The sequence below is a fragment of the Falco naumanni genome, chromosome 9 (genome assembly GCF_017639655.2).
Source record: "Falco naumanni isolate bFalNau1 chromosome 9, bFalNau1.pat, whole genome shotgun sequence".
NCBI classification, from domain to species: domain Eukaryota; kingdom Metazoa; phylum Chordata; class Aves; order Falconiformes; family Falconidae; genus Falco; species Falco naumanni.
The window spans coordinates 45,206,643-45,220,308 of NC_054062.1; the positions used below are offsets into that span (position 1 = coordinate 45,206,643).

Consider the following 13,666-nt stretch of genomic DNA (forward strand, 5'->3'; position numbering starts at 1 on the left):
AGGAAGTTATGCAGGAATACTTATCTGAAGCTTTCTGAAGGAAGAGGAAGATTAAGGTACTATACAAAAAGGTGAGAGAAAGACAACTAAGCATGGTCAGCATCTTGGCTAGAGTACAAAAAAGAAGCTCCAGGATTTGACACTGAAACACGTTGGGAGCAGAAAGTTATCCAGGTCTGTGTGTGTGTGCACAGGAGAAACAGTAGCTAAGGATTTAGACGTAGGATGTTGAATGGTCAAAAAGAATTCAAATGTATCTTTATCAATATGAAGATAAGAAGAGAGAGGAAATGGTCAGAGTGTCATCCTTGGCCATTGGGTCATAACTGTCTGCAAAATTCATCGACAAAGGGATTGTTCCTCCTTCACACACGAGCTTCAGGTACACAAAACCTCTTAGAACATATCTATAACTAGGGATGATGCCATGGAGTTTTATGGATCCCACATTTTAGGGCTGTAAGGGCAGATTACACTGCAGTTCTGCTGTGGTTAAAGTGGGTTTTCCCCCTGCCTTGACTGAAGGTGGTGCTGATCCAGCTGGCTGCTCCGCCTGTTGGGGACAGAAACCAGCTTAACTCTTCCTGCACGTCCTGCAGTGCTGACTGAAAACGCTAAGGCAACACTTCCCCAGTGGCAGACACCACCATGTCAAAGGAGGGTGAAGTAACTTAGAAGATATTTGCCATTAAAAAATGAATGAGTTTAATGATGTTATGACTCAAAGAAAGGCTTTCTAAACTGAGTCATTTACCAAGGCATCTTGCATTTAGATCACTACACACCTGCAAGAAGATACTTTTTGTTTAGTTGCTATGGGACTAACTTGGTTAATAAATGAAAGCCATTTGAAGTATGAAAAAAATTGTTAAACTTTTTTATTAATCTGTGAGATGTTTGATAACTTTCATTATGTTTAGACTTGCTGATGGATTTTAATTGTGGCATTTGTTTCACTACGTTGACACTTGATAGGCATCCATGTTTATAATTTTGCTGTATGTCCATGCCTGTTTCAGTAAAGATGATTTTTAACTGCTGATTCCCTTCTGAGCTGTGCAACTAAGCCACAGTTAAAGGAAGCAAAAGTATTCTGCGTTTGAATGAAAATTGTTTTTCCTAAATGAAACATATGGCAATGAAACATATGGCTTTCCCCTTAGTTTTACTTTAATACTACATCACTGAAACACAGTTAAAAGCCTAAATATAACCCCCCTTTCTTTTCCTGCTCTGTTAGAAGTATGTATTAGAGTATAAATGGACACTGTCTTACCAAATTTGTGGCAAACATTTTTTACTTCAAAATTTGTAACTTTTTTTTTAAATAAATTTGAGGGAATTCAGTACTACAGAGGTGCTTCCAGTAAAACAGAATAGTTTGGAATAAAAAATCACTATAGACAGTTTTATGAACAAAGAACATTTACACACCCGAAATAATACATATAAATTGCATTCAAATATCATTTGAAAGTGGGAAGGGAATGGAATGTCTTCGAATTATTGGATACTAAAAAGCTTCTAAATATTGAGTGGTTTCTTTCAATTACTTATTCATTTGTGTTGATTATATTGTAGCAGCCTCTACTTGCGTACAGAATTATTGATTTTAAAATTCACCCTCATCAATGGACATTCCTTCTAGAATAGAAATGGCACACTACTCTTTTATCATATAATGTACTATTGTGCAATCTAAAAACTGTCATGAGCAATGGAAATAAAAAAACTTCCTAATTTTTTGTAGTACCAGGTTATTGCATTTCTTTCTCGGGCATGTTAAGTTTTTAACAATTTTTTTTTTTAGTTCAAATTTTTCAATTTTACATTTTATTTAATTAGTATTAAGACTTAAAATACATTTTATCTAATTTCAATAATGGATGTAGCTTTTTCTCCACCATTTAGAAGACAACTTTGCTTTTTTCCAAAAAATATTTTTTTTTTAATATAGGCAAAATTTCTAAATTTAGGCACTTCTTTGAATTGCTAAAAGTTTCAATAGTTTCTTAAATTTCCAGAGATGTGGTACAACATTAACATTGGTACTTTCCTGAAGATACAGTAGAAATAATTTTATTTTGTTGTGGTTGATGAATGTTTTGCATATAACTTCTGGTCCTCAAGAAATGTGGCAAACCATAACTAGATTTATATTCTTTAAATTAATCTTTTGCATTTTGGTATATAATTACACACAGATAAAATTTGGCATCCATCATAGTCTTTGCAGGCCTTGTTATTAAGAAGAAAAAAAAAAAAGGGTGCAGAAAACCATTAAGAGCAGACTGACATGACGTGTGCCAAAAATATAAGAGTCCACTTCCTTAAAGAATAGGGAACTGAAATTTGCATATTGGATAGTAATTTCAAGTACCGATTGGGTGTGCACAAGCTTTCCCATTATTGTGGGGAATGTTTTATGTAAGATCAGCCAGACAGAAGTCACTATGATTGTGAAGCTGGGCTAAATTCTGACTATAGAATTTCTTCCCCTTACTTCTGTGGGAGCATAATGGCAGCAATTCTCCCAGCTGCTTATAGACTATGTTGTCTGTCTCTTCATCCTGCTTGGGTGGTCTGTAGGACTCCGACTATGATATCTATCTTGTTGGCCTTCCCCCTGAGTCTTACCCATAAACACTCAACCCTATCATCACTATCATTAAGGTCTAGACGATCAAAACACTCCCTAACAAACAGGCCTACCCCACCGCCTCTCCTCCCTTGCCTGTCCCTTCTAAAGAGTTCATAGCCAACCCTTGCAGCACTCGGGAATTCCAGTCATCCAGGAATGCAAGGCATCCTTCTGTGTTTCCATGACAGCAACTATGTCTTCATTTTCCTGCTGCCCAGTGGTTTCCAGCTCCTCCTGTTGTCCATGCTGTGTGCGTTGGTATACATGCGCTTTGGTTGGACTGTAGATCCTTCCACCTCTTGAGGGAAGACCGTGCATTTAGTTACATCATTACTGTAATTTTTATTTAGTTATGTTAAATCTTTCCTGTCGTTGTTAGTATAGTGGTATTCCATTAACCTTAGTGTAGTTTATCCTTGTTTTTAGCAGTATAAATGCACGAACTTACAATGAAACACACTTCCATGGAAGAGTAATAAAAATATTTCTAAACATCTGTTACCTCCTTCAAAGGTGAAACCTTTGGTAATCTAAAGGGGTGAAATCTCACAGGACAAGCCATCTGATTTTAGTTTGAAATTGGGAATATAATATTAGTCCTGGAGCACACTACTGTCTGGAACTCAAAGAGCTAGAGTGCTTCTGTTTGGGGGAAATTTGATGTAAAGAGGGTTTTCAAATTGGCTTCCTTTCTGCAGCAGCCTGAATAGCACAATGAGAAACGTTAGTGGCATGTTTTTCTGTCAGCTCAGATTTGAGCTACTGATGAAAACAAAAAATCTAAACTGTAGAATGTCGCCATTTAATTTGGAAAACTTAAAATCTGGTTTAATCTATCCTGTGTGTAAAAATGATCATTTGTTTAGCGTTAGTGACATACCTTTCTGACAAAATCATAATTTAAAATAAAAAGGCACCAACATAGTCTTTGAAATGGGTAACTTAGAAATTGAGAGAGAGAGGATCTCTGAAATGAAGGATGCTTTAGGGATATGACTAGCAGAAGTATTAGTTCTGGTATTAGGTAAACAGGAGTCCTAAATCAGGATTGTGGTCCACTGGGCGAAGTGTTTTGTATACAAAATGAAGGTGTATTATGCATTAGCTAATTTGTCAGATCTTGTAGGTTTTTGTAAAGGACAATGGTACAAAAGTATGGCCGTTAGGTACAACCTGAGCTGACCTTATCTCACAAACATGACAAGTACCAAATAACTGTGGGAAGGAAGATGAGACCTCGACCCTAGTTATAAATCTGTGCCGTTCTATTTGCTTCAGTGAATTTCTGCAGCTTTTACAGGAACCTACCCTGGAATTAAGAGTCCAAGCCTCTGTGCTGGTGCAGGGTTGTTCGTTCTGCTTCCACTGCACTTTACTGCGATTTCTGTTGGTGGGGTACATGGTGACTCGGTGTGTAGCCTACCTTATTTTGGCAGAATCCATTGCTCTCAATAATGCCATCGGGAAATGATCCTGTTGGGTTTTCAGATTACATCCGCTGTTTTTGTAGCTAAAGATGTATTTGTAAAGTACGAGGTGCTGTCCTCCGTCCTATATGTTAACATTTGGCTTCTTTTCCCTTCTGCCTGCTTTTGTAAATCAATTTTATTCGAATTATCACAGAAATGTTTCATAACTTCAATGTTTTTGCAAACAGCTTTTGAAAAACAATTTTGATAGAATTTCCTGTAGTACTGAAACTTCTTAAAATATAAAGCTATTGTACATCAAGGAAAATTTTGCTGTATACATTCATGCATCTAAAGGCAGGAGAGGGCATGCTTTACTTAACCTGTTTGATCTGTATTGTATACAAGGAATGGAAAATTTGGCTGCATGTGTAATGACCTGGTAGCCCAGGTAATTTCCTTTATGCCTTTAAATTAGGTAACTGACATTCATAATGCATAGAATTTTGCTTGTTGAGCGGTCTAGCATTGTATTTGCTGAGCTACCACTATACTAACTGGTATTATGTTCACTTGCAGTGATTTATTTGACCTGGGAAGCCAAAGAATTTCTTTTTTCCTAAAAGGGTGTTTTCTAGGGCTCCAAATGATCAAATGACCTATGTTCTAGTTTTCCACTTTGTTACAGTTGTGATGAATACAGTTGTGATGATCATTTGCAATATATGTGTGTATATACATGTATATATGGTGGGATGTTATGTATATATAGCATATACATCAGCATATATTGGGACGTGACTTTCACTTTGGTCTGTGACTTCAACGTTGTTCTGTGGCTTCACCAACCTATTTTAGAAACCTCACAAATAAATCACTAGTTATACTCGTGGAAGTTATCTCCTTCCTTACACAAAAGTGCATCTATAAAGTACCAGTTTGTATAGAGTATGCTTTTGACCTGTCCCACCGTTAAATAAAGCATAATATATTAAGCTAGAATTTGCAATGGCTGCCTGACACACACAAAGGTATTTTAATTAACCTGCATGCAGAAATTAACCCTTAGAGTACTGCTTCAAATTCCTCAATTTATTTTGTTATTTAATTTTACCAGTGGGCTATGCTGCTTTTCTACTTAGTTCATAGTACTGTACATAAAGTACATTAAATAGCCATACACAAAAAAAAGTGAGAAAAAGTTTAAAAAATCCAACCAAAACCAACTTCTTAAAAACAAGGGATTCTGCAAGACTAAGTACCTCAGGTTGCTAATGGGTAATGTATTCCTAAGCAACTTCTTTTTTGTCTAAGGTTTTATGTTATGATATGAGTTAAAAACATGTAATGTTTCACTGTGGCTGTGTGCTTGTTAGGTGTTTTCCTAAAGTATTATAGGTATGTCTCCTATAGAAAGAAGTCAGTTCTTTAAGGGTTAATGTGGGGTTAAGGAATCCTGAGGTATTCTCCTGCTTGTCCTTTCTTAAAGGTATCTGCATGTTAATTCTCAGATATTACCTGAACAGGTGAATATAAAGACTGTATGAATGGCTAACTGAATGAATAAAATAATTCATTTGAAATGCTTGCTTGTATCTTGTAAACGACTGGAAAACAGAAATGTGATTTCTGAATCAAGGTCCTAAATGAAATGCATAAAAATCTCACCAGAGTAGATACTCATTTACTGACATTTTGCTCCAATTTCTTTTTCTTTCAAATAGCCCAATAGAATCCTGCCAGAATTTCTACAAAGATTTCACGTTACAGATCGACATGGCTTTCAATGTGTTCTTCCTACTCTACTTTGGCTTGCGTGTAAGTAGTGTTTCTTTGTTAGCACGAGTCAGGGGGGAATATAGCTTTTCAATAGGGAGTGTCTTTCAGTACAACCTGACCTGACAGTGGCTGGACCAAATGAAGCTAATTTCTGAAACGCACGACCCAAATATTTGATTAAGAACATTCAGGTAATGATAGTAAGTGTCTAAGATCAGTAAGGAGACCAATAGTTTATAAGCTAAGCAGTCTGTTCCGTACTTATCTTGTGTGGTAGAAAGTGGAAACTCTTATGGTTCAGTGCTGGTCAATGACGTCAGATCTAGTTTCAGCAGCAGGGCAGTGATAACTACCTCAGCAAGGCTGGGGAGCGCTTGGTCTGTTCCTCTGCTGCTGGCGATGTCTTTGGCAGTCAAAGACAAAGATGACAGCCGGTGGAGCTGCTGTATTCAGGTTTATGCACATCCACTTTCCCAGACTGCTAATGAATGCTTTGCAGAAGCTGTAAATACTAGTCAACATGCTGAAATATATGTCCTTAGAATATACTTACCACTTTCTGAAAATCCAATAATGCTGTTGCAGTATCTAAAAGTTAGGGCAGGCAGGCACTTTTAAAAATGTGGCCCAGTAAGGCTTGCAGTTCAAGCTGTTGGGGTTTTTTGTTTGTCTGATGTTTGGGTTTTATTTTTAATTACTCTCTGAAAATTAGCTTTGCTTGTTGTTAATTGGAAAATCAGGGGGAAAAGGCCTCATACGTAACAGAACTACAAAGAAAAGTTCATGCCAGCAGAAAGCCTGCCACATTGGTCTTTACATTTTGATACGAGTATTGCCTCATAGTCTTCCTTTTTCCATTTTGCTCCTGAATCACAGGAGCTCCTATGTCTCAGTGATAGTTGAGTTTCTCCGATTTCACTTCTTACCAACTTGACCAACCTTTTCTGGTGGTCCAGTAAGGAATTTGGTTGCAGATCTAGGTCATTTCATTGCCTAGTCTAGGTGCAGTGTCTATCCTTTAACAAAATAGAGAAATTCCTTCAGTATTTACAGTACTGGGTGTGCATTCTAAGCTGTATCATAAAAGCATATAGTGTATTAACTCCTAATTCTTAAGTATTTGGGGAGCTTTCATAGATCTCCACCAGTCCTGCAATGTGGGTTAACTTTTTGACGCATCAGATTCAATACATTGTAGTTTTGAACTTCCAAGAACTGTTTTTTCAGACGTATCCGAATGCTTTATAAATTTTGTGCTAGTGGTAAAGGTTATACGCTCTTACCAAGAAAATTAGAATTATGTATTGGCCATTCATACTTCCTCAAAGCAGCCACTTAGGCTACATTATCAAGAAGCAGAGCACAGTAAGGGAGAACATACCGAGTGTTGATGCGAAAACTTTCATATCCACACTGTATGGTTTTTGGAAGGGTAAGAGAGAGTAGTGTAGAGGCTGCTCTTGTTCTGTGGGCTGAACACACTTTAGCAGTAACAATGTGAGATGTGCTGCTAGAACACCTTTTCCAGTTTCAGTTTCAACCAAAACAAATCTTTGTGTTATGCAAAACAGCTTTGTGATGTTAACTTAAATATAACTTAAATATGGTAAGTGGGGACGGTAAGGATTCACTTCAGATTAGTACTCCTTATCTAAGTTAAAATGCTATGATGGGTGTAACTTCAGTTCTAACTGAAGAGGAGAGTTCTTGAGGAAAAGCTGATACTTTGGATGCAAGAATTTAGATCAATAATGAATTGGCTAGTTATATAATAAGCATCTCATACCTTTAGCTATTTTAGTTTGTCTTGGGTTTGGTCTTTTTTGTTATTTGTTTTGGGTTTTTTGTTTGTTTGGCTTTTTTTGTTGTTTTATTTTTTTTTTTCCCCTCATACATATCTCCTATGAGGGCTCATTGGCAAATCAGAATTTTTTAAGAAATATTTGAAAATCTCATCCTTCTCCATCTGTTCGCCCCAAAATGATGTTGCAACTCAAAATCATATAAATATTACCATATCGCCAGTTCTAGAAGATATTTGTGTTCAAACACATATAGCTGTTTTAAAATTTTTGTTGGCTAGTACCCAACTATGTGAGAAGTCAGAAGTGAACTCTGCAAACTGCTGGTGAAGACTAAGTCCAAATAGCACAAGTTTAGTGCATAGCCGAGCAATAGGATCCAGCAGAGCTATGGCAGGTATGGAAGTAATCCTTCTTTGGAAGTGACGGAATTATGTTAGTGCGTCTGGAGGAACATATCTCTTCAAGCATGGTAGGATTGATTCTGTACGAAATGGGCTTTTATTAGTCACTAATTACCTAAATCAGGGGTCCTCAAACTACGGCCCGTGGGCAGGATACGGCCCCCCAGGATCCTCAATCCGGCCCCCGGTATTTACAGACACCCCTGCACCCCACCCCCCCCGCCCCCCCACCGGGGGTTGGGGGGGAACCAAGCAGCCGCAGATGGCTGCCTGCCACTTCATCCGCGCACCGGCCCCCTGGTTAAAAAGTTTGAGGACCCCTGACCTAAATGAATAACTATTCAAATACTCCATAGGAAAGTATGAGTGGCCTTTACAGTGAACAGATTTTTTTTTTTTTTCATTGTTGAATAACAACACACTTTAACCTTTTTGAAGGCCTAAATGTTGTTCCCTCTGGAACGGTAAAATGCTGATCAGAACTTCTATTGCAGGTTATGAAAATATTGGTCTGCCATCTCAACAAGCTTTTAGTTCCAAATATTCTGACTACTAAATTCAACAGGAGGGAGTAGAAAGCTTCTGCTGAAACTGGATATTTTAGATCAATTGTCATGCTTGACTATTGAGTAATATAGACTACAAAATGTCAATTTATTTTTGGGTTTCAGTCTTCTCTGAGGCAAATGCTACTCGTGTTGTCTGTCGTCTTTTTAAGTATGATTTCAACGTTCTTGACATCAGTAGAATCCCTTTCCAATATTGTGTCTGGGATTCCAGCAAAGTTGGTATGCACCGTAAACATTTTCTGTTCAAGTTTTGAAGTAATTCTAAAGCAAGGAGATTAAGTGGGTGAAATAGAGCATGTCAGTGTTTGCTTTGGAAGAAAGACAATGGATATTGCCTGTAATTCAAAAAATAAAAGCACTGTTTTGAAATATGTTAGTCCAGGTTTGAAGACTTAAGTGGGTAAAACTGCTATGTTAAATACCTTTGTGATACACTAAATTCTTATATCTAGTTATATATTTATATTTCTTAATTTTGTAAAGTATGCATTTTAATTATTACTTGAATATGAATAGTAGTTTGACCTTATATAAGCGCATAGATGAATAGGCAGATTAAAACTATGATGTCCTTGGCATCTAAGTTTGCCAGGTTCCCTGGGCTGGTTTTGTAGTCAGGAGAGGGAAGCGACCTCATCCATGGCACAATTCAAAGGACTCTAGCCCTGCTGCGGTCTAGAATTGTGCCTTGTAGGAGTCATCCTGGTGATTACCTCTGCGTAAGATGATAATGGGACTCTGTAAACTATGATGTATTTAGAAACCTGTGAACAGCAAATACGTGATGAGACTACTGCCAACAAATTTCCTGTGCTATAGCAAAGGTGATATACTTTGAAATACTATATACTCACCTACGGTTTTCTCTTATTACTGATGAGTTGTTATTAAACATGGAGAAAATGGTTTTTATCATGGATATTGCAACTCATCATATAAATGATCTGCCTCTCTAGTTAGACCTTTCATTTTGACCTCAATGTGGTTATCAAGCAATGCACAATACAGACTTCTTCCCAGTGGGACATGTTGTTTTGTCTGGGCTGACCTAACACATCAATTATTTCACCAGTAACTTTGTGGTTTAATATTTCAGAAGGGACAATATTGCACATACTTGCAACCACCATAAGCATAATCTAATTCTTTCATCCCTCCCCCCTCTTTTTTTTTTCAGTTCATAGCAGCCAATGACAAGCTATGGTTTTGGCTAGAAGTTAACTCAGTAGTAGATTTCTTCACGGTCCCTCCAGTGTTTGTGTCAGTATATTTAAACAGAAGTTGGCTTGGTAAGTAAAATGCTTTTTTCTTTTAATAGCTGTTACGGAAATACCTTGACTTCGCACATTGTGGTGGAGAATTTCTTTATCTTGTATGATCGCATAAGCAGAAGGTTGTTAACCAAAACTGGTTTTGCAGTGAGTTTGCCATTTCAGCAGACAGGTGGCTTATGTCAGAAAAAGGACTTCCTGAGTTTCTTTTATTCTTGATACATTAATATAATCTCCTACTTTAAGTAGTGGTGAACTGAAGCTTGGAAGTACTGTGTAACATAAGGCCATTTTACGAAGTGCTGAATTTGATGCAGTTGTCTCAGCTTACAGGCTGAACAGGTGATCCATTTGTTCACTGAACTGAATGGCCGTGAATCATTGTCAGCAATGAAATCAACATTTTTTTTCACATATTGAGCCAATATAGCTAAATTGTAAATCCACGGAAACAACAGGTTTTGAAGATTTGTTTAGACACTTACTGGGCTTAACGTTTGTGTAGGTGGGACTTCTTGGAATGCATTAGAGAAGGATATGCCACATGTAAAATGGAAGACAAAATGAAGCAGAGCAGACAAATCAATTAAAGAACACCCTTAATATGGCATAGGAAATTTTTTGTACAAATTGCATGTTCTCTCTAGTTAAGTAAAAGGAAGGTAACAATTTGGGATTTCTTTTTGTTCAGGGAAAACTTTCTAAGAATGGCATACTTTGTGAATGCCGTGTCTTTCGACAATGTATGAAAACTCATGATCTGACAATCCATTTCTCCAGAAATATAGACAGTCATGTATTGTCCATGAAAACTGAACAGGGTGCTTATCCTAAATATTTCACATGGAAAGGAAATTAAACCAGAGGATCTTTTATAGTATTATAATATTTCAAACTTGATACAGAATTAGCAATATGCAAAAAATATTCATTAATTACTGTGGTATGAAGAGAGATTAATAAATGTTTAACCACATTAGGGTTCATGCTGTATACATCAGTGGTTATTGGTATGTAGTGTGCCCAAGAAGAAAGCAGTAAAAGAGCCAGAGGAGATCACTACAGATCCTCATGTGATTACTGTCTTTATCACATGCTTCTGTCATGCATGTAAAACCAAGTGATGCTTTTTGAATGAAAAAATGTCATGCAGTTCCATATTATGATGGAGGGGGAAAGGTATGTAAATAAACCCCAAACTTTTGCTTAAAAGAATTTGCTGATTTCACTAGCTATACCTCAATCCAGGCTCTTTGCAATATGTGAATTAAAGGGATGTGTTTTCACACTCGAATGTGGCGTCAGCTTCCCAGAACTTTGAGGCTGACATAATTGGAGATGAAGGATAAAAGCAAAAACTAGAATCACAGAATCCATAGAAAAGGAATGTGAGATGAGAAAAGAGCAAACCCTCAAAATCTGGGAAATGGGGCAGAGATAATTATTTGAGATTAATACCCTTTGTAAAAGTGGCTGCGTAACTGACTGACTCATGGTGACACAGCAATCTAACTGACAGTAGCAATAGGAATAATGAGAGAGTTTGCACATTTAGCAGTTTCTGCTGGATAGTTTTTACAAGATTTATGTCATTTCGCAGGCAGAGTTAAGCATTGTACTTATGTTTATTCACAGGGTTGAAAGTAATTCCATCTCTTTTGATTACACCAGTGTAACTTTGTCTTGATTTCTTGTTTATAGTCCACTTTATCTGCTTTATCGTGGAATCCTCCTGAGACATTTATCACCTGCTGAGGCAGATATTTTTTAATTTTTTTTTAAAAAAACATAATCATCTTAGGAGTGACATATTTAAAATGTTTCAGCTTTACACCTGCTTCCATAGTGTTTATTTGAAAGGCTTTTCCACTTTAGGGAAAATAATCTTTAGTAAAATAATTCACATTTTTGAATTAGTGAATTATCAGGGTCCCTGACATAGCTGTAATTTAGATCAGCAAGTTATCACTTTGAGATCCAGTGATGAATGAATTTGTGAGGAAATACATTGAAGGGTATTAATGATGATTGTCTATTCCTTTACAATTTTTAAACAGATGGCAAACTTTTCTTTGCCTATGGAGCTCAAATACTTTGGATGTACTTGTAGGTAATACAGTGGCAGGACTGGGCGTGTAGGGTGGAGGGGGAGGGTGTTTGAACTGTATTGGTTACAGTTTCAGGTTAGATGCCTACTTTCCCTTTTCCTTTTATATAATTTTTGTAATTGAGAGATCCTTGTGTGGAGTGTGATTCGGAACTTGTAAATTCTGGTTTCTGCACCAAGTGTCCCTGTGGAAATGGGATTCACAGGGAGGTTAGCTTTTTAACGAGGCAAGTAAATAGAGAGCCCCTAATATTAGGCAATGTGAAAATCATTGAACAGGTTCAGACTTCAGTGTACCCAATAATTTTTTGCACGTTTTAAGAATTTGTAAGCTATTAAGTAGATTCCTTTAAGTGCTTGTATTTCAAGATCACTTAGGAGCCCAAGTGCAATGCGCTGTCTGGAATGTATTGAGCATCGGGGCCTTTCCAGTTTATTTCACTGATGGTTCATGTCAGTCAGCTGTGGTGAGTTTATCTAAGGACTAGGCAGAATGAAAGTCCCCAGAATGTGGCCCCCTGGATTCCCAGGGATTTCACGAGATTTCACAAGAACTGTCCTGGTTTAGCTAATTGACAATAAAGTTAAGACATCAGTTTAAACAGTATTTAAAACACCCAAACAGGCCTAAATAAAAAATAAACTTTGCCTTTGGAGCACTAAACGCTTAGAGAAAAATGTGAAGCATAGCAGAGGCCGTGTGGTCTGAATGTATCAACTTTCAATGCACTGTAGTGGGAGGCTAGTGGGTTTTTTTCCTTCTGGGAGTTCAGAAATGCCTCTGTTCAGCTGTTCTGTAACTCTTAGTACATGAAGCCTTCCATTTTCCCCGCTACTCGTTTGTGTTCAATTGTTCATAAAATGTAGTTTTGTATCTCAAAATGCTATATATGAATGAGCTTTTCAATCAGTATTCATAAGGGATGTTGTTTCAAATGCAGTCTTTCACCTAGATTTCATTATGCAGACAAAACTCAATATGCAAGATGGATCAGGATATGCTTTTCCATCAAAAGGTTTCCAGGAAGGTGTTCACCGTCCAACGTACAGCTGAAGGCCCAACAGCATTTTAAAACTGCAAAATATCAAATTTTTAGATTTGATAAATCCTTTACACAGGATTTCTAGGGTATCATTTTTGCTAGCATAGGGCAGCATAAGAAAAGGAAGTACATGAGCAGTGTACAGCTGGCGCATGGAATGATCTATGTATCATTGAAACTTTGTGGGGGAGTAGAGAAAGGGAAGAAAATGAATCTAATTCAGTTGCATACGTTGCTTTAAGTTGGTGTATAAGTTTCTTATGCTCTGACTTAAAATTGTACACATACAAACATCAGTATGTTTTCTGATGTTTGTTTTCATGTATATCCCCTTGACATTTTTCCAACACTGCTTTGCAAACAGTAGCATTTTTGGGTAGTTCATTAACTATACATAAACAAAACAAACTAAAGCAATGCTTTATAAAATCATAAATATTTCTTGCACAACACTGTACTTGAAACTTTCTGATAGTGATAGAAGGACAATTCTTCACTTGAAGTGCAGGCTTCTGTGGAGTATCTTCCCAAGGGAAGAATGATAACAGAAAGTATGGAGTTTCTAGCTCTTGAGATTTTAGAATAATTTTGACAGTTAAATTCAACCAAATTATTTCAGTCTGTTGCTGTGTCTGGATACT

The 13,666-nt window shown here is 37.0% G+C and overlaps 1 protein-coding gene across 28 annotated transcripts in view; it reads left to right on the plus strand.

Moving 5' to 3' along the window:
- KCNMA1 (potassium calcium-activated channel subfamily M alpha 1) overlaps positions 1-13,666 on the plus strand; it is a 504,883-nt gene that overhangs the window by 292,454 nt on the left and 198,763 nt on the right. For all 28 annotated transcript variants that reach the window (XM_040605548.1, XM_040605549.1, XM_040605523.1 and 25 more), the window contains 2 exons: positions 5,775-5,868; positions 9,782-9,893. In XM_040605548.1, the coding sequence (XP_040461482.1) occupies positions 5,775-5,868; positions 9,782-9,893 (206 nt within the window). The remainder of the gene's footprint in view (positions 1-5,774; positions 5,869-9,781; positions 9,894-13,666) is intronic.